This window comes from Galeopterus variegatus, unplaced genomic scaffold (genome assembly GCF_000696425.1).
Source record: "Galeopterus variegatus unplaced genomic scaffold, G_variegatus-3.0.2 Scaffold1238, whole genome shotgun sequence".
NCBI lineage: Eukaryota > Metazoa > Chordata > Mammalia > Dermoptera > Cynocephalidae > Galeopterus > Galeopterus variegatus.
The window spans coordinates 210,872-232,796 of NW_007727349.1; the positions used below are offsets into that span (position 1 = coordinate 210,872).

General features: G+C 42.6%; 1 protein-coding gene across 3 annotated transcripts in view; it reads left to right on the forward strand.

Moving 5' to 3' along the window:
* Positions 1 to 21,925, forward strand: part of SH3KBP1 (SH3-domain kinase binding protein 1) — a 269,084-nt gene that overhangs the window by 148,099 nt on the left and 99,060 nt on the right. For all 3 annotated transcript variants that reach the window (XM_008575775.1, XM_008575774.1, XM_008575776.1), the window contains one exon: positions 16,970 to 17,045. In XM_008575775.1, coding sequence (XP_008573997.1) covers positions 16,970 to 17,045 — 76 coding nt within the window. The remainder of the gene's footprint in view (positions 1 to 16,969; positions 17,046 to 21,925) is intronic.

A 21,925-nucleotide genomic window follows, 5' to 3' on the forward strand; every position in this document is an offset into this window, starting at 1 on the left:
AGCCACCATGAACAGGGGCCTCTGCCCATGAACTTGTATAGGGAGCAGGAGTACCCTCGGTGCTGCGCCCGCACCTCGCTCAGCCAGTGAGCGGGAACCGGTCTCCACATGGGATCCGAACCCTCGGCGGGAGCGCCACCACGCTCCCAAGCAGCGCACTCTCCAGTGCGCCACCGGGCCGGCCCAGAAAGGTTCTTCTTAAAAGTGCATTTACTTAGTCTATCCCCACTTCAAATTTGAATCCCATTAAAAATAAATCAGTTTTGATTTTCAAAAGTTAGCAAAATCAAAGCATGTTCATGTTAAGTGGAGATGCTTGTCAAATAGCTGAGATGAAAATATCTGTCAAGTCTGTGTAATTTTTAAATTATGATATACTAAAGTAAATAGTAAAAGTAGAAGGGAAAAAATAGAACCTCAAAATTTGGGGGGCCTGATTTTCATCACACTTGCTTTTTCTCCCATTCGAGAAACTATTTGTAATAATTCTCTGATTTGTGTTTAAGAGGAGTTTTTACTTGTGAAGAACTGGACAACTGCTAGGAAAGTGAGAACAATTAAGCTATGCGCCCTATGCAAGTAGATCACACCCCTTAAATCAATACTTCTTCAAATACTGGGGAATGAGGAATCTATAAGCATCGCCTTTGATCACACATGAAAAACAGTTACAAAGTGAAATTATTATCTTTTTAAAATCCCTTTCAGATGTATGAATAAAGAATTCATGGGTTTAATTAGAAGAGCAGGAAATATGTTTTTGACTTTGAAAACATTTGATAAAATGTCTCAATACTTTATTTGGAACAGCATTAATTGGAAATGACTTGACATCATCTACTTAGTCACTGAGGATATAAACTGATGAATAATTACAAGTAAAGGGTGATGATAAGTGGCAGGGAATGTTCTATACTGGTGGTGTCTTGTGAATTACTGTCATGACTCATTTTACATCTGATATTCTTAACATCCTTACTAATGACTTGGAAAAGGAAATATAATGACACATGAATGAAAGCTGCATGTGATTTCTAGTTAAGAGGTGTTGCAAATCAAAGCAGACCTTATGAGAAGACATCAACAATGCACAGAGGTAGACCCATCATTTTTAGCTATATTAATATGTTATTTTCTTAAAACGTTATTTTTTTCTGATTATAAAAGTAATAACTGGTTTGTGGAAACACTGGAAAGTAAAAACTAAAGCAAAGCAAAACAAAACAAAACAAAACAATAATTTAATCATCCCAGGGCAACCACTGTGAACTTTTTTTTAATATTTACTTTCAATAAATTAAAATAAAAAATTTACTTTCAGTCCTTTTGCCATATATTTTTAACTGGTTGAGATCATATCACAATCATAATTTTTCCCCCCACACATAATTTTCTATCTTTTTCACTTAGCATTATATAATATTTCCCATGTCATTACAAATTTTTTGTGAACATCTCTTTAAAAGGCTGTGTGTAATGCTCAGTTTCAAGGCTCTGGATACATAGAAGATCTGGGAGAACTGGAATTTGGTGGTTGCATTGATTCGTATCAACATTATGATTAAATCTCCCATATTATAGCTGAGAACACAACACTTTCTTGACAACATAAAAATGAAAAAAATGTAGGAAAGCAGTTTTGGCTTGTGGACTGCATAGTGGTAGGCATTCTCAAAGGCTTGTGATATTGAGCCTACTCTGTACTGGATCTGAACAGGATTCCAGTTCTCCCTTCCTCACTGATCTTGAAAGAATCCTTTAAGAGTAGCTTTTGGCAGGAGGCCTGGCCACTTCCAGGTAGCAGACTGAATTCAGCTTCTCATGTCTAAATATTGGTCAGTAATTTCCACCAGTGGCTTTAGAAATTTGTACCACATGAGTTTATGGTCTTATTTGGCCCCTGTTTCTTAACTGCCTTGGGAGGAGTATCTGTTTGGCCTAGCGATTTAGGATTTCTTCATCCATTACTGAATGGATGCCAAGCTTTGTAAAAGATGGCTTGGGGTAATTTTCTATGGTGGTGTGTTTGCTTCTGCGTATCAAAATTCTCAGTAAAAGGCTTTCTGTTCCCTGACAACAGGCCGTTTTCCCCAGACACACGCCTTGTTGTTTTCCCATCGTTAACAGTAGATAACAGTTTGGATGCAGCCAGAAGCATTTGGCACGGGCCTGCATTTGAAGGGGCTCCTGAGGTGGTCTTCTGGCCACTCATTGTAGGCGCCACCTTAACCCAAGCTTTGTTGATCTGTGGGCCCTGGTTTGTGGGCTCCAGTCCTGCTCCTGTCCCCTATCTCCTTTGTTCTGTCTGCTTTTCTTCCCAGGCAGTGACTAGAAGGTGAAGGCTGTCGCTTTTCTTCCCTTCTCAGTTTTCAGAGCCATCGCTTTCCTCCAAGCACGTCTCTGCTGTGTGACTGCCTTGTAAAAGTTGCTTCCTGCTCTCCGGTCCCCAAGCAAGGGAACAGAGCAGTTAACCTGCTGTTGAAAAAGCTGTTGTAATCGAAACAGTCATTCTTTGTAACGATAACTCATAAAGAGGCATTATGATGATTGATTTTTTTATTCAATAAAATTCAATACCAGTAATAATGGCTACACACTTTACATACCTTTTTTGATTTAATCCTCCTAGATAATGTATGAGATACGTATTATTATCTCCATTTCAGAATAGGAAACCGAGGAATAGAGAGGTTAAGTAGCTTCGCCAAGGTCACATAGCTGGTAAGTCTGAGCTCTTACAGGTGATTCCTACTTAGTGCTAATTCACTCTTACTGATATATGCTGAAAGGGGAGACAGGTTTATTTGTTCCATTGTTATATCTCTAGCACCTAGGAAATGCATTGCACACAGTACTTTCTCCATAGACCTAAATATTTTTTGATGGATGTTTAGCTTATTGTTGGCTGAAGTAAATTATGTATATTTAGTGCCTCCAATGTGCAGGGCACATGAAAGGACACGAAGATGACCAGGACCAAGTCCTTGTCCTCCCTCACTTATGTTCCAGTCAGTTAAACAGACACATGGATAAGTAGCCAGAAATTCAAGGCAGACAGTACATAGTGCTGTTCTAGAGGTTTGAGGCAAGTTCAGTAAGAACATGGGGGAGGAGAGAGAATGCCAACAGTTGGCATCTAGGATCTTTCCATGGAAGGCACACAATATGTGTTTACTCCTCATTGCTGAACATGTCTTACTAACTAGTAACTGGAGTGGCCTGAGCTTACCTTGATCTCTCTTTGGGAATCTCCATTAGATACTTAGAGATAAATACTTAGAAAGATGGGGTCATCTTTATTAGTCCACTTCTGTTGCTTATAACAAAATACCTGGAACTGGGTAATTCATAAAGAAACAATATTTATTGCTTACAGTTTCAGAGGCTGGGAACTCCAAAGTCCAGGGAACACATCTGCTGAGGGCCTTTCCCTGGTGGTGACTACACAGCAACACAGGGAGCAAGAGAGTGTCTCACGTGCTCTCCTTTTAAAGCCAACAGAGCCACGCCCATGACCACCATTAAACCACCATTTACCAGGGCATGGTCCTCACAATCTAATCATCCCTTCAAGGCCCCACCTTTCAATTGTCATAATAGGATTTCCTACCCTCAACAGTTACAGTGGGGGTCAAGTTTCCAACACATGGACTTTGGGGGCCACAATTCAATCCACAGCATTTCCTCTATATACATCTAGAAAATGTATCAAATGCATACCTGAGCTTCAGCTGTATTTAGGAAGCTGCTGTTTTGAATAAGTATGTGACTTGAACTTATTTTTTCTAATAAAAACAAAATATAAAAATAATATCATTGAGCCTTCTTGAGTAAATATTGATGTAGTTTTCTCCACCCTTCTTTAAATTTGGGGAGCCCAGATGATTAAACAAAGGGAATAAGTATTATTCTTTGGGAGTCTGGAGTGGACGATGAAAGTAGAGAACAAATCCCACAATATTAAAGCCAGAGCTATTTAGTGTTAGCCAGATTTAGAGATTATCTTTATGTAAACAATTGGTTATCTTTTATAGTGTTAGAAGGAGTGCTTCAGATAAGACTGAGGTGAATGAACACAGCAGGTAGCCCTGAGATGGAAAGCTTCTGGAAAAAGATGGGTTTGTTCTCTAACTCACTTTATTAGATACTGTTTACACCCCTGATTGTTTTGTGGTTGATTGTTTTTTTTTGGGGGGGGGGCGGTGCAGCTGACTGGTACAGGGAGGGAACCCTGGACCTTGGTGTTATAAGCACCATGCTCTAACCAGCTGAGCTAACCGGCCAGCTCTGTGGTTGAATATTAAGTATTGGGATATCAGAGCCTCATGAGCAATATTTTGCCTTTCTCATCAACATTCCTAGGCAGAGAGAGAGGCTTGCAGAGAAAGAGGAGTATGCCCTAACATAACATAAAATCTATTGTGCAACCATCACCACCATCCATCTCCAAAACGTTTTTTTTTTTTACCTTGCAAAACTAAAACTCTATACCCATTAAAACACTAACTCTCCATTTCTCCCTACCCTACAGCCCCTGGTAATCATGCTCCTACTATCTGTTTCTATGAATTTGACTACTCTAGGTACCTCATATAAGTGGAATCATACAGTATTTGTCTTTTTGTGACTGGCTTATTATACTTTACATAATGTCCTCCAGGTTCATTCATGTTGCAGCATGTGTCAGAATTTCTTTCCTTTTTAAGGCTGAATAATATTCCACTGTATGCCCTAAACATTTTTTTTTTTTTCCTTTTTTTTTGTCTTTTTCCGTGTCCGGCAACGGGATCGCAACCCTCGGTGTCGCTCCCGCGCCTCGCACAGCCAGTGAGCGGGAACCGGTCTGTATGTGGGATCCGAACCCTCAGCGGGAGCGCCGCCGCGCTTCTCAAGCAGCGCACTATAGCAGTGTGCCACCGGGCTGGCCCCTGCCCTAAACTTTTTAAGTAGCAGTTTTACTTGAAAACAAAGCAACAAAACATTGTTCCAAGTATTACCTCTTTTCTGATTGACACTATTTCATTTCTCTTCCATACTCTGAAGGATGGAAAAACTTCTCTGAGAATTTCTTCTGGGGAAAGAAATTTTCCATTTTTGTCTTCAGGTCAAGACATTTTTTGAGACATATTTGACTAAACTATTCACTTTAAATTTGTCAGATTAGAAAGTTGCTTTTTTTATGTCAAGAGCTTCTCAGGTGTCTGTGTTTTTAAAAAATGTCTTAGTTTTCAAATGGTAGATTGATTGTCGTTTTAACATGAAGCTGACTATTCACAATTATCACAGGCCTATTGTTTCTGCACTGATTGTGTCTACAACAGCATCAGAGCACTGAGAAGCACATGCACTGTGCTTTTTCCTGTTAGGATACATTCTCTGTGACACTTACCTGGGCCACATATCTGTCTATGACATTATGATATTTATATATTGGTTTTTGTCCACAGTCCTGACTCATGCTATTCTCTGACCTCCTGCCCTCCTTTCCCCTGCTCCTTTTTCTCCCCAAGGCAAGAAATTCTCTGACTTACCTTGTTTGATTACAGGTGATAAGACCCCCATTCCAGAGGGGTCCTGCCCCGTACCTGGGAGGAAGGAATGCTGCACAGAAAGGCCAAGGAGAATCTGAACAAACAGGCCTTGCTGGATTTCCCCACCCAGGCTGTTAGTGTTAGGTCATGCCTTTTTTGTCCAATCTCATTTCTGCATGGTGGTCTGTGCTTCAGTCATGCATACATAATGAAGCTTCTGTGAAAACCCAAGAACACATGGTTTGGAGAACTTCTGGAGAGCTGAACGTGAGGAGGTTCCTAGAGAGTGGCACCCAGGGAGGGCCGGGAAGCTCTGTGCCTCTTCCCCCATACCTCACCCTAAGCATCCCTTCATCTGTGTCCTTTGTAGTATCTTTTACAATATGCTGGTAAATATAAGTACATGTTTCCCTGAGTTCTGAGCGCCACTCAAGCAAACTAATCAAATCCAGGGAAGAGGTTGTGAAACCCTGATTTATAGCTGTTTGGTCAGAAGTTCCAAAGGCCTGGGCGTGCAACTCTCACCTGAAGTGGGGGGCAGTCTTAGGGACAGAGCCCTCACTCTTTGCTGTGCAGTCTGATGCTGTCTCCACGTAGGTAGTGTTGGAATTGAATTGGAGGACACCTGATGGTGTCTGCTGAAGAATTGCTGGCTTGCTTGCCAGTGGGGAGAAATCCCCACGTATTTGGTCACAGAAGCTGGTCTTCTGTGTTGATGATTATGCAGAGAGGAGCTCACTTCTGTGTTACCTTTTACTGTGGTGTCAGATCCTTGTCCAGTATAGAGGCTTCATTGGCCCACAAGGCTTTATTGGCTCCTTCCTATTCCCTTTGTCTTGATTCATCCCTAATTCAAACAAGCCAGTTGGCAATGGGAGGAAGAAATCCACACAGTTGTGGTGATAGTAAAGTGCTGCTCCCAAATTGTGAGGGGAGCAGAGCGCCTGATCCAGGAAGCAGAGGGGGTGGCAGGGGTAGGGGGAGTCCTATCCCAGGTGGATGGGGAGGGGGAGCTGGAGCAGTTGGAATCCCCATACCTGGCAAAGGAGGAGGTGGGAAAATCCTAGCAGCAGACAGAGGAGGTGGAGGTGAGGGAATTCCCACTCTAAGAAGGGCAGGGGGAGGTATTCCCAGTCCAGGAAAGGGGAGGGTGAGGAATTCCCGCTCTGTGAATGGGGGAGGGGTATTCCCACTGTGGTCTTCTGTGTGGATGATTATGCTGTGCGAAAGCAGAGGAAAGGCAGTGTTTTTCCCATTCTCACTCAGTTTTGTTTTTCCCAACTCTCTCTTTGACTCTCTCATCAGAGTCTGAACTTAATGTTGTTCCTTGTACATGATTGGCACTCGATAATTATGTGTCATGAGTATATGTAGCCTCAAGAGCGTAACAGAATTGCGAACTTTTCTATCATATTCAGACCAATTCACAATCACCGGCTTATCCCTGTGGTGGCCATGAACTACGGATCGATGGGCAGTCTAGATGTTTCTCAAACCTCTTCTTTATGTCCTTGGTTTCATTGCCTTACTTGGACTATTTTGTCAACCTTACAATTGTCTCCTTGGCTTTTGCATGTTCTTTTCTTTCATCTTCATTCCTTCCTAAACCACCAGATCATCGGTCTTAAAGTCACAAATTCAGTCATGCCACACCTCTGCTTACTTTTCATGGCTGCTAGTCACCTTTTATAATAAAGCACAAACTGTACCATTGACCCTGACTTACCTTGCTGGCCTCTAGGCCCAAGTTGCTCTCCCTCCACCTGCCTTCAACCCCCACCCATACGGGGAGGTCCTCATTCCCTGCACACATTCCTGCCTTGCTTCATGCCTTTCTTCAGCAAGAGTACCATTTCCACCATTTTCTAGTGGGCGAATCCTTACTGTCCTGCAGAATTCCATCCAAGTCTCCTTGCTGCAAGGCTTATTTCCCATGTAGGATTGTTAATGGCTCCTTCTTTCCCTTCTGTACACACCTTTAACGTACTGTTTATCCCTTTGCACTGTGATGCTCTGTTAATGAGTCTATCTCTGCTGCTAAATTTTAGACTTATTAAAGATTCAGGACTCTGTCCGTCTCATCTTTGTATATGCAGCATCCAGTATAGATTGAGGTTCACAGTAGTTTCAGAAAAGAATGCTGAATGAGTGAATGAATGAGCGAAGCAAACCTTTATTTTAGAGGTGTAAAGGAAAACTGAATAAAATGTGGGTTTTGCCCTCAAGTATCTCTTACACGTAAAAATGTCACAAGCAAGTGTGGGATGTATGTCAGTAGGAAACATTACTAAAAGCTATTACTTTTAGCCAGCTCGTCTTTAGTTGAATCTTAAAGATGGTAAGGTGAGAATGAAATATATTGGGGAGGGAGTGCTATCCCTAGGTAAGGGGAACTGCTTTGCCTCTATGTAATTGAATAAATAAATATATTTTGGATCTGGAAAGGATCTTTGAATGTTAATTGAATTCATAGAGCTACTTTATAGGAAAATTAAGACTTGGTCCCCATGTGTACAGCATGTTTCATGTTAAAGCACTGGACAAGCAAAACTCAAACCAGCCCTATGATTCTGGCCATGTCATCTTTCACTCTGCCTTACCTGTGCTCTTACATTTTCCAAGTGCATCTAAAAGGAAAGCATTGTTAATAAAACGATAAAAAAATGAATTCTCTAGTAGAAAGAATATTTACAATTTCCTTTTATCTGTCATAACAGCAGAAAATAGTCTTTTAAAGCATAATGGCAGATTGTGTTTTGCCAAAGTGGTATATGAAATGGAAATTTACTTTGGCTTGTTCATCCTCTATGAATAAGATGATCCTACAACAAAATAGCATGCAGGCTCCTCTCTTGGGAACAGTGGGGGTGAAATATAAACAGTACTTTCATATGCTGTCAGATGTTTAGAGAGCTGCCTTCTATGATTTTAATATTGCCTGAATGTACATTCTCCTCCTCATTGAGCACTTAAGTAGGTTTTGATTTCATCTGTGACACTGCGTTTCCCCAGCATGAGTTGAAGCCCCTACTAAACCTTCAAAAACTTATTTTGCTCTGACAAAGAGTCAATTTTATCCATCCTGTGACTGTGTTGTATGGTTTTTTCCAGTTTTTCAGAATGTGGTCTCTAGCGGTGTTCAAAAAGCAAACCAATGAACCAAATGACCAGATCTTGGCAGAAGTTAAAGTACGTAATAAATGATAGAATTTTTCATATTCCACTGATACACACAAATGCACATGTGTGTACCTGTGTGTAATATGCAAATATAAAATAGACCTCATATGTATGTGTTCAGTAGAATTATAGAAGTCCAATGTGCTATTCATTACACTACAGAGCCAGGTTCTGTGGGATTATAGACACTAAAGTTTTTATTTGACAGATTTAAAGAGTAAACCCTGGAAGACCTGATGGAAGAATCTAATTTGGAATCAGATGTTTTGCATTCAAAGTTTTCTATTAGTCTTGAGAGCTCAAGAGGAAGATACAAGCTGTTGGGAGATATGGCAAGTTGCAGCAATTGGAAGTCAACCATCAAACTTCTTGTGGACTTTGGGAATTTACATGGACAGTCATTAAGAAGCAGTATATATTCTGAGTGCTTTGGGGCTGTCCAGTTAGCTCAGTTGGTTAGAGCACGGTATCGATAACACAAGAGTCAAGGGTTCGGATGCCCATACTACCTAGCCAGCCGCCAAGAGAAAAAAAAAATTCTAAGTGCTTTGTTATAGGTATAGTAAGGGGTGATGGTGACTAAAAGTTGAGTCTTATGCAAGATCAAATGAAGCAAGTTGAAACTGGGGATAGGATCCTTGTCTAGAAAACTACTGAAATAGTCCCTGTGCTGATGGTAACAAGGCTCTGGGCTGCGGTCAAAGAGGAAGGGATAAATCTGGAGGCAAGGCCTTGGTGATGGATGAGATATGGAAAGGTACAATAAGAGGGGAATCAAGGGTGAGTTCCAAGACATGAACCTAGGAAACAGAGAATGGGCAAGAGAATTTAGGATTTAAATGTTCACCTCACCGTTCCATAGACTACTCTTTCGTATATGTATACACACACTAAAAGAATAAAGATTTTTATTAAGCCTTGTAACTTGCATTCAGTAGCCTTCAGATATGCCACACCACAATCCATCAACAGTCAATCAGACCCAACAGCAGTTCATTCTTGCACAATCCATGAGTTAGGACACAACTCCCTCCAACACACAGGAGGATCCTACTTAGCTCTTGCGGACAAGGGTTAGTGAATTACATCAGTGACTTCTGATCACTAATGTGATGAAGAGCATCAGAGGTGTATTTTTGTGTTTTTTTTGTTGTCGTTGTTTTGTTTGTTTTTGGCAGCTGGCCAGTACAGGGGTAGAATCCTGGACCTCAGTATTACCAGCACCACACTCTAACCTCCTGAGCTAACTGGCCAGCTGACTACTCATTCTTGTGATGTGTTAATGAATATCATAAGCAGTAGAAATTCTGTGGTCAGATAAGTTTGGAATACACTGAGATAAAGTTAAGGATAAAGTTAAACAGTTACTATAGAGCTTCTCAGAGCCTTTAATATGCTATGATGCACTGATGTTCAGTGTTTCCCAAATTTACCAGATTATGTGATTTAGGTATTTTGGTAATTGGTTGGTGAAACATGGGGGAGCATGCTTTGGAAAATGATCTCAAGACAAGAGAATGGTGTGTGTATACGAATATGCATGTACATACACATACCTGGGTGATAATGACCCATCCAAGTAAAGTTCTTTTGATCATAATAGATGTAGAACTTGAGAGAATGTGAGGAAGCAGGCTAGTATGAGTATTTGGAAGTCATAGTCTGAGAGGTGTCCACCAGAAACATGGCTGAGATTGAGTTCTTCTTTATGGCAACCAATAATTAATAGGAGGCCAGGGCTGTGTGGGGGATTAAGAGGAAGTAAGACAGTGGCAACAGTGCCTTGGAAGACATCCTGGACAGTGTGCTGTCACCAGTGACCAGGCTGGAAAGAGCTGATGCATGACACTGACTAAAACAGTGGGGTTCCAAGAAATGTACATGGCCCTGTGGTTTCTCAAGGAGGACATCTCCTCTCTTTGTACCTGTTGTGGTAGGATGCTAGTGCTAGGGCAAAGGGTAAACGGATGGTATCCCCAAACTCCCTGCTCTATTCAGGAAATACTTACTGACTCGCTCTTTGTGGGCATAAGAGAATAATGAACATCTAAGTCCTGTTGTCAAGGAGGGTGCTATTTCTGAAGAGCAAGGGCAAGAAAGGTAGTTAAGTTCTAAGTGTGATATACCTGACAGATGCTTCTAAGGCTGCTCTGAATCCGATGAGGTCTTTAACTGTGATAGGGCAAGCATGGGAAGCGTGGTGGCGCTCCCGCTGAGGGTTCGGATCCCACATACAGACCGGTTCCCGCTCACTGGCTGAGCGTGGTGCTGACAACACCAAGTCGAGGGTTAAGATCCCCTTACCGGTCATCTTTTAAAAAAAAAAAAAAAGGGGGTTTAATATAATTTGAATTCTCTTGGGGCCGGCCCGTGGCTCACTCGCGAGAGTGTGGTGCTGATAACACCAAGGCCATGGGTTCGGATCCCATATAGGGATGGCCGGTTCGCTCACTGGCTGAGCGTGGTGCTGACAACACCAAGTCGAGGGTTAAGATCCCCTTACCGGTCATCTTTTAAAAAAAAAAAAAAAGGGGGTTTAATATAATTTGAATTCTCTTGGGGCCGGCCCGTGGCTCACTCGCGAGAGTGTGGTGCTGATAACACCAAGGCCATGGGTTCGGATCCCATATAGGGATGGCCGGTTCGCTCACTGGCTGAGCGTGGTGCTGACAACACCAAGTCGAGGGTTAAGATCCCCTTACCGGTCATCTTTTAAAAAAAAAAAAAAAGAAGAAGAATTTGAATTCTGTCTATCTTATTGAGACAACCAGGGAGATAAACATCATAATTGGGCTTAAATTCTAAGTATTAAGCCCAGTTTTATAATCAGAATATTACCTTTTAAATTGTATTTTTCCTTATAGCCAAATTTAAAAATACACTCTGAAGCGTGCCCCTTTGGAGAAGTCAGAATTGATATAAGGGTCGGGGAGGTGTTTCAATGGTAAACCCTGTCCCTGGAATGGAACTACAAATGTAGTTTTTTCTTTTACTGGACCGTGCATTTTACTTTTAAAATTCTAAGTTGTATTTTACTTTGGCATACCTTCTGTTGATATCAAATAGTTTAAGTTGGGTCCAGCAAATGCGGGTGAATTGACAGTTGCTAATGTACATTTCCCAGCAAGTAGGAAAGCCTTCCACAGGAAGCACGTAAGGTGCTCCATTGTAAGGACACTTGTCTGTGCTAGTTCTTTGCTGGCTCTGACATGAGCTAACTCTGGGGGCTTCTGCTCTGCTCCTACCGCTCCTGCTGAGACCCAAGAAGACTTTTCAGAATGCTATCAGTGATAGGTGGTAATGAAGGGAGCATATAAAAATAAATATAAAAGTTTAGAGTGAGTTTTAATAGCAGTTTGGGTTATGGTGAGTTATGGTGGTAAACAAAAACTGAAAAGTTGTGGATATGATCATGTATGGATACTATTTTGTCCCTCCTCTCGTTGCTGTGTCTTATATCTCTCCATATCGTATATATGAGCAGGATTTGGCATAACTGTGCTGAATGAGTGGGCAGCCCTCAACGCACCACTCTGGAGAACCAGTCCCACGAATTGCTATTTCAGTGTTTGCAGTGATGTTCAGTTTCCTTCTGCCTTTTTGTCTGCCTTCCTGCCTCACGTTGAGCAAGCACTGAATAAATCTGTATTGAAGAGAAAGAGGAATACTGTCAGATACTAGCATCGTAAAAGGCATGCCATCAAAGAGCCATTCCTTACCTTGTGTTTTACCAGCTGGTTGCAAAGTCTTTTCTTATGTTTGGCTTTTTGTGAGCACGTGAGAAATGTCTACGTATAGCTTCTCAGCCCATCATCTTCTTCTAGAAGAGCTGCCAGAAATCCTGGCCTATGGACTGTGGGCTTCGCCAGCTGCTAGAATTCAGGGAGCTCTCTCCCTCTTCCCCCTTCCTCACTGTACCTGGTTGCCTGTGTGATACAAGAGTTGCGTGTGGCATTCTTGGAGAGGAGACTTTCACTTGATCTTAGCCAGAAGGCTGAGAAGCAATGAGAGGAGACTTTCAGAGATGAGACAAACTTTCTTCTCCTTAGCATTGTCCTATAATTAGAAACTTTTTTTTTTTTTAACACTCGAAGTAGTGATTTTATTTTATTAATTTGAACAGAATCCTGGTCTCATATTGTGTAGTCACAGAGAATCAGCAACATTTGTCATTAGAGAGCTGGGTTCCCTTGGACTTGAATCCACTGATTGTGTTTCCTGTAAGCATTAGTTCTTCATTTTGGCACAGAATAGAAAAATAACTACTTGCTCCACTAACTGAAATCATATGGTGGTTATCTGTCCTGATGCTGTATTAGCAGACCTTGTACACATAGGAGTATATGGGATACTCCCATTGTACACAAAAAATCCCGGAATGTTTATTTAATACTTCTGGCAAGAGAGCTGAAAAGAGAGGGACTTATGTTATTAAATGTTTTTAAAAAATAGGTTTTAAATGGAGATTGGGATATGGCAAGAGAGACAAAAGTTGACATGAACCTGGTGATTGTGTGTCCAAGTAGATCCGTGGTGGTAATCCATCCATATGTACATCCACTCCCAGACCAAGCAGTGGCTTCTGAGTGGGGGGGACAAGCAGACCAGACTAACATGGATGTGTATACTGGGAAGTCTTTAGTTACTGCACAGAAGGGAAGAGGAAAGTTTGGGCCAAGCTAGGGAGCAGAACCTGAGAGTCTGTTCTTTCCAAAGGCATACGGTAAATGGGCTTGTTTTAGATAGCTTAGGAGGTGAACGAGCTGTGTCCTGAGCAGTGTCAACACAGCCCCTAAGTGCATGGCTGGTGCTTGTCTTGGATGTGTTATCTTCCTTATGGTACCCAGGAGGGCAAGAATTCGGTACTCTGCAGAGGACACTACAAATGGAGATCCTGTATCTTCTTCCACAGCCACTGCAAGCCTAACATCCTTCTTTGCTGCCTGCTAGGTGGAGCAAAGACGTATGGATGGGTGTCCCTGATTTTTCTGGCTACTTCCGCCTGCACCAGGCATTGCTTTCATGATGCGTGCCCTTTAAAATGTGGGATTCAGTTCATTTTAAGCGCAGTGGACCAAAGATGTTTTCAGAGATAGGGGGAGCTGGAAGGCTGATGAGAAAGCAATAATTCACCGCCCTTTGTCTTTGTTCTGTTATCTAGAGGAGGGGCGGGGGCTAGAGGCTCTCAGTTGGGGGTGTTTGGAAGGTGTGGGGTGTTTGGGGTAGACTCAATGGGGGCAGTACGGACTTTAGTAGGCAGGAGCAAGAGTTGCTAAATGTCCTTTGGCGTGTTAGACCAGCTTCTCCAATGAAGAAACACCCCACCTAAAATGTCAGTAAAGGGAAACAGTGCACATGAGCAGCAGGGCTTGGCTCTCTCTGAAGGTTAGTACAGTCATGGAAATCTGCCCGCTTGGCCTTCCAGGTAGTCTGAGCCCAGAGAGGGCTCAGTTTGGGTTCAGAACCACCTCTCCTTTCTTCCCTCCGTCTGTGCATCCAGCCACCTGGCCACCCATTCTTTCAGTTCTCCTTTGGTGAAGGGTCTCATGGCCAACTTGGCTCCCCCGTTTCTTCCTTAGTGTTGTTCTCACATTGTCTGCTCTGCTAAACTCAAGTTGCTCTCTGAACTCTCTGGTTTAGTAGCAATGACAAGCTCTTATGCTAGTGAGAATAGAGAAGGTAGAAGGCATTTGGGGGAAAAGGAGAGAGAGAAGAGAGGAAGAAGAGTGAAAAAGATGTTTTATAATTTATGTAGGTATGAGAATAGGCACCCACATTTATAATCTAAGAAAAGGCATCTGATTGATATGAATGGCATCTCTCCTCCATCCTGGTTGGTGCATCAGAATCCCATGTGTGTTTCAACAGAGACTGCTGGGCACCATCCCCAGAGTTTCTGATTGAGAAAGTCTGGGGCGGGGCCTGGGAATTTGCTTTACTAACAAGTTCTCAGGTACGGCTGGTCTGGGAACCACACTTCTTCATGTCTTAAGTCCTAAAGAAGAGAGAAATACTGGAACAGTCCCTATCTCTGGAACACCTGCGGGACCAGGCTGAGAGGTCAGCAACTTGCTGTACTGCACACTTTTAATCATGGCCCATGAAGGAGAAGGGAGGATTTAAGGTCCAGCACCCCCCAGAAGATAAGTATAATATCAGCTTCACCATCACTCCTATTGCTGGGATCCACGCAGAGCCCAGTGTGCTATATTTTCTGAAATAGCAAGGAAAAAAAAAATAGAGTAAGCGTTGCTTTTTCATGTCTTTCTGTGCCAAAGTCAATGTATTTAATCAGTGGCCTTTCTTGATGTTAGTTTGCTTGGACGTTCTGGTAAACTAGGACAGATGATGGGCAGTACTTCCTTTTATTACCAAAGAGGGGGAAGTTGTGAGAATATACAAAACCTGCGGAGGTTTCTGTAAAGGAAGGCATCTAGTTTAAAGTGCAACCCATTCCATGTCTCATTTATTTTCAGGAAAGCAAACAGTCAGGATTGGGAATAGTGTTTACTATTGCATTTCCTGATTTCCTCGTTCTACCATCAGTAATAAGTAAAGTACTAATTGTTTTTGTTTTCTTCTTCCTAATGTGTTAACAATAGTGATGCTTTATTCTCGTCCCCCAAAGGGAAAAACAAAGAAATCGGCAGAGACGCTGCTGGGATTATGAACAGGAATGTGAATGAAATGATGCTTTGAGAGCCTCTATTTTTACTGTCGATACCTGATTTTTCAAGATAATCCTAAAAACAGTTTTTCATCAGATTTGACCTTATGGCAGAATAACATTCAGCCTTTTTCTTCCCCGATGTTTCCTTCCTTGGAATCATAAAATGTTATTAGTTTGAGTACTTAGCAGCAGTTGAGGGGCAGCATATTATTTTGGGTTTCATTTTTTATCCAATATAGAAAGCCTTGCAGCACTAAATAAAAATGTCACCATGTAAAATGTACAGGCCTTCCGTCACAAATATTTTAAAAAATTCATGAAGGGCTTATCCTCTTTCTGTGATGTATTCATATTTAATGTTAGTCTCATCGTTTAAAGCTTGAAGAACTTTTTCAAATTAAAAGCTGCGGTGAATCAGTTTTATCTGAAGAAAAATTCCACCATGCTAGTTTTTGAATTATGCAGTCCAGTCCTCTTCATGGGTTCAAGGGGCAAAGATGTTTGGTTTTCTCAGTGGCTGGAATTCTCACTGGTGAAACCCTTCATTGTTGGGGAGGTTGATTTACTCAGCTACTTGGTTGTGACAGCTGTTTACCTGGTATCAATAGACATTCTCCTCAGGCATTAATCATGATCACACAAGTGTGGTGGCAAAGGACAAGAGTGGGAACAGACCTCGCCTTTGGGACCACTGGGTTTGTTTATTTGTTTATTGTTTTTGTTTTGAGCTGCTGAATTGCCAGTGTTTTCAGGAAGATCTTTAGGCAGAGACAATATTTGGTCTTCTCTATGGATGGTTCATAAATATGAGTGATAATAGAATTAGCTTCAAATGAAGGAAAGGAAATGGACTCAAAACTAACTCGTGATCTATTTTTTTTTTTAACCAGTCAATGGACACAGAGGGTCTGAGGTGTTGGACTTTTTCAAAGCCCTAGGGGGTTAAAAGACTGGTGGGGAGGGAGCTCCTGGCCTCACATGTTTTCACCTGTGGGGCAGGTCCTAGAAGGCATGAGTGTGTTTGCTTGTACCCTGTGAGGCAGGTGGAACTTTAGATGGCTAGAAGGAGGCACAGTAAGGCACAGTTGCCCTGGACATGCTGGCTTCTGCCTGCCCATCCACCTGCCTGTCCATTCATCTGTCCTCCTGGCCCTCCATTCCTTTATCCCTTCCTTTTAGTTCTTCCCTCTTCCAACCATCCTTCCACTCTGCCATTCCTTTTGAGCACCTCCATTGGGCCAGGTGCTGTGCCTCCTTAGATTTAGTTAGTTTCTCATAGATGAGGGGAACTGTATCTGTTTTCTCTGCTAAAAATAGTCAACCTTTTAACAAGAGCATCAAGGAAGAAAGGATAAAATGTACTGAGGGCCTACAAGGATAATGCCCTTTTTACCTCGTTTCCTCCTTGTTTGTCATTGAGGGTCAGACCTATGAAAGAGTGGCAGCCGATATCCAGAGCAGTGCATAAACTGAAGGGTATGGTTTTTAGAACCAGCTTTGAGCATTTTGTCATTATGACCTTGATTTTATTCCTTTCTTCATGGAGAGAATCATCTTGATCAGTAAAATCATCTTTTTTCTCCCTCAGACCATTGGGAAGAAGTTACCTCCAACTACAGCAACTCCAGACTCATCGAAAACAGAAATGGACAGCAGGACAAAGAGTGAGTTTCCTTCTTTATCTTTTTTGCATTTGAATGCAGTGGAGGATTTGCTAAGAGTTGAAAGGCTTTTAAAGAAATTTTTAAATAGTCTTGATAGCTTTTTCAAATGCATCAGAAAAAATGCACACAAATGTCTTTCATTAAATCCCCACCATGAGAATGGGCACAAGTAGGATTCAGAACTCTTGGGGATTATTTTTCCTTTTATGGGACATGGTTCTTTCCTGCCGTGTATATCTTGCCCATGTGCAGAGCTAGGGTTTATCCATGTATATCCAGAGTACTTTGGGTAGTTTAGGTGGCAGAAAGATTCTGAAGCATGGTAACTTAAGCACTTAGGGATTCATGAGCCTTCAGGTTAGAGGGGCCTAACCACTCAACCAACACTACCGACCCTGACTTCCCAACGGCATCCACAACACATCTCTGCTTGAATACCTCTAGATACCTTTGTAATGTCTGCAGGCAGCAAACTCAAGTCTTTTGGGAAGGATTTGGTGAGTGGATGGAGGGGTTAGTTATGTTTTAGAACAGTACTACACAATAGAAATATGTGGGCCACATTTGTAATTTCATATTTTGTAGTAGCCCCATTAAAAAAAGAAAAGGGATGGGCCATCCCCGTGGCGCACTCGGGAGAGTGCGGCGCTGGGAGCGCAGCGACACTCCCACCGCGGTTCCGATCCTATATGGGAATGGCTGGTGCGCTCACTGGCTGAGCGCGGTGTGGGCGACACCACACCAAGGGTTGCGATCCCCTTACTGGTCAAAAAAAGACAAAAAAAAAAAAGAAAAGGGAAACAGTTGAACTTAGTTTTAATATATTTTATTTAACTCAATATATCCAAATATTATCATTTTGATGTATAATCTATATAAAATTATTACATGAGATATTTTCATTCTTTTTGTTTTCCATGTGAAATCTTCACAATCCCATGTGTATTCTATAGGTATAGCATATCTCAGTCTGGAGTAGCCACATTTTGGGTGCTCAGTAGCCATGTTTGCCTAGGGGTGACCATATTGGACTGTGTAGTTTAGAGTAATTGTGAGGTCTAAGATGGGCTTCCTGGGCCTGGAGATGAACACATGCTCAGCTGCCTTAAGCATGTGGGAGAATCCTGGCTCTAGCCCAAGCCTTGTTCAGCCCTACAAGTATTTATTAACTACATCAGCGTACCTGGCTTTCTAGAAGCGTCATGGTGGGGGGATGGGTTGTTAATGAACAGTGGTTTTACAGAGGCTGGGTGGTGTGTTTGGGCCAAGAGTCAGGAAGCACAGATTCTAGGACCAGTTCTGTTATCAGCCAGCCATGTCACCTTGAGCAAATAATTTTATTTCTCTGGCCTTCCTCCCAATTGTCCGTATTGTCTGTGAAGTCAGAGGTTTATACTGGAGAAAACCCCTGAGGTTTCTTCCAGCATCTTCATCCTCTGATTCAATTCTAAAGGCTTTACAGTGCAGAGTGAAAGGTTACTGTATTCAAAGAATTGAGCAGCAGGATGGGAAAGAGAAAAGGAAGATATGAACAATTGGGTGGGAATATGAGAAGATATCATTGGGTAGAGATATAAATATGCCTATAAGTTGGTAGCAGGTCAGGAAGGAGGATTATCACTGTCAGTGAAGACTGGAGGGATGTTGATTGACAGACATTTTTCAAGGACCTCAGGGCAAGAATTTCTACAGCTTAATCTCACCCCACATGCTCTCTGGCTCTCATTGTCAAGAGCAAATTCTAGGGTAATTGGTCTCCCATGATTTCCAGTTGTGGCACCCCAGTCCACTAAAAAGCTCCCTCCGTTCGTACCATTTCCCTGCTTCTGGATTTTGATGTGACACCTGTGTTCAGGTGGAGGGTCACAGAGTGCTGACCAACTATTAGAAATGACCCTGAGCTTGGGATCCGAGCAGCCCCCTTCTTCCTTCCTCCTGGTCAGAAGACAAACCTATGATAAAAATTGCCCAGCAGTACAGAGGAGGGCAGCTCCTTTCTGCACAGCTGTCTCCTTAGCATGCTAAAATACAGGCTCACGTCAAGATCAAGAGTTAGGATGATTCAAAAAATGTTTTTTGTCAGTTGGTATTTTCCAAGTGAAAGTGGAAAAACTCAGCTGATCAGGATTTATTTAAACAAGTAAAATTATATACCCTCCCACCCCCCAAAAAAGCTTTTGTGATATTGAAATTCATTGGAAAGTCATGCTGGGGAACAGATTGGCATAATTTTCATAACAAGAGGAAGACCGGCTAAATATTCATAATAAAATGCCCTGAGGTTCCCCCAGCTCACCACATCTGGAGTTTCCTTCTTTTTTATGACAATTGATGCAGATTTGTGGCCTCTGTGGAATAGAAAAATAGCCCATATTTCTGAACAAATAGTTTCGTTTTATAGATTCAGAAGACCAGTTGAACAGATGGGTTAGGAAAAGAAAATCCTTGACAGAATTTGTACATGGGTGGATCAGGCTTCTGAATGAATTGTGACTGCGGGGCAAAGGCTAACTTCACCTCACTTCATAACTGCACACTCCTTCATGATTACTCTGTTTATTGACTTGCTTCTTGGGAGTTGTCCTCTATGATGGTGACATGTGGTGCCTTGTTGCTATCATTAGATCGTTGGTCCCTCTCAGTCGAGGCCATACCTTCTGTTTGATATCCCCACCATATAACCTAGAAAAGTGCCATGGACTCAGTGAGCACATAATAAATGGTGGTCGAACAAATGGAGAATTGGAAATGATTTATGATTTATTGGGCTCTAGATTGGACTGTCTTTTAAAAGCGATTAGCCATGGATCCCCTTTCCCAAGTGTGCAGCCACCAAGAGAAAAAGGACCCATTTGTTCGTGGAAGACCCTGGAGCTCGTTCCAGGGTTTGAGTGGTTAGCACTGGCTGCCAGCGTTCCTTGGGGCTAGACCGACCCTGTCTTCCTAGTTACTGCTCTAGCCCAGTTATTCTCAGACCACCAGGGACAAACCTGTAGTCTGACAGAGTCAGGTTTATTGGGAGACTGTACACCAGGGGACCTATGGATGAAAAATAGGTAGTTGCAGAGTTCGGGGAGGGGTAGAATTCAGTGAAAGTTAAATGAAGCAGTGTTTCAATAAGCTCAAAGCAAAGCAGGGCAGAGTGGCAAGGGGTGAGCCTCACATCTGGACTGTGAGGTGGTCCTGGTTCTTTGACAGCTACCGAGGTGTGCAGAGTGGTGTCCAGGAACCCCTGATGTGAGGCACTTGTGCTGCTGCTCCAGGTCAAAGGGACTTAGTTTCTTCAGGCTAGACGAGAATGTTTCATTCTTACTGACACAATTTTTATAAAGCAAAGTTTCTGATAGTTTGTCCTCTAAAACCACAGCCTTTCTTAGGGAGTAAGAAAGCAGTAGTCACTCAAAGAAGGGGGTTGTTATGACACTTTACAGCTGCAGCGCATGCTTGGGAGGAAGAGCTTCCGGATCGCTTTGCAGCTGGCTTTATCTGTGTCTGTTACTCCAGCCTGATGAATCAGGGAATGACAGGGAATGAATAGTTGGAGTTGACAGACATAGTGACGTGCATAGAGCTTCATTCCCCTGTCTAACTTTAAATGTAGACCAGGGCTTCTTCACCTCAGCAGTGTTGATATTTGGTCTGGATCATTCTCTGTGGTGGAGGCTGTCCTGTGCATTGTAGGATATTTAGCAGCATCCCTGACCTCTACCCACTAGATGCCAGTAGTACTTAACCTCTGCCCACTTCAAGTTGTGACAAGCAAAATTGTCTCCAGGTGTTGCCAATGTGGGCAGCCCCAGTTTCGAACTGCTGGTGTAGCCTGTAGTAAGCTCCATGAGGGCACCACTGCATCCCTGCTGCCTGGCACACAGTGGACACTCGGTTATTGTTTATTAAATAAATGACAAGCCTAGTATGAAGTTCACCCCTCTCCACTAGCCCCAGATCCTCAGAATTTGACTCAGAAGTGGACTTCTGGTCTAAATCTAGCATATGGCATGCCCACCCCTAGTGCCACCACCACCCTGGTCCACCCGCCAGGTCCCCACAGTTGTTTTTCCTCCTTCCTCATGTTGCATCTTTGCTAATACCCCTTGCTAGGTCAGTGGTTCTCACAGTGTGGTCCCAGAACCAGCTGCAGCAGCATCACCTGGGAACTTGTCAGAAATGCAAATCCCCAGGCCCCGCCCCAGCCCTGTGAACCGGAAGCCCTGGGAGTGGCTCCCAGCGACCTGTTTTTACGAGCACTCCACCTTAAGTGGGTGCCATGCCCTCTCAAGCATGAGAACCACTGACCTAGACCAAGGTTTTTTTTTAAGCTCCCCCAATGATGAAAATCACCAGGGTACTTATTTACTAGATAGATTCCTGGTTCCACCTCAGACCTGTAGATTCAGATCTCCAGGGAAAGGGGTCTGGGAAGATATAGAATGAACAGATACCCCATATAATTCTTATCAGGAATGGTTGGGAAACACGCTTCAGTCCTCCTCTGGTCAACATCTGAGAACATTGTACAAAGCCCACTGCCATTTTACTCAGCTAGGCTGGGATCCCAAGTCTCTTGTTGGGAAGTTATTCACCTATTTCTGATACCGTAAGCTGAGCTCATGGCTCGCATGTTGTCCTCCCGGCTGCCTGGTGGAGAGCTGTGTGTATGCTGGCCTGTTTCCTCTACTTGGTTATAAGCTCCTTGAGAACCAGATTCTAGTCTTACTTACCTTAGTCTCTCTTCCCCAGAACAATATGCAATTCCAACGTACAAAAAGCTCTAAAACTAAAAGGTTTTATTACTCATTGGGTAATAAAACTTGTTCTGGACTGACATGTGTCTGTTTTTTTTTTTTTTTTTTTTTTTTTTTTTTTTTTTTTTTTTTTTT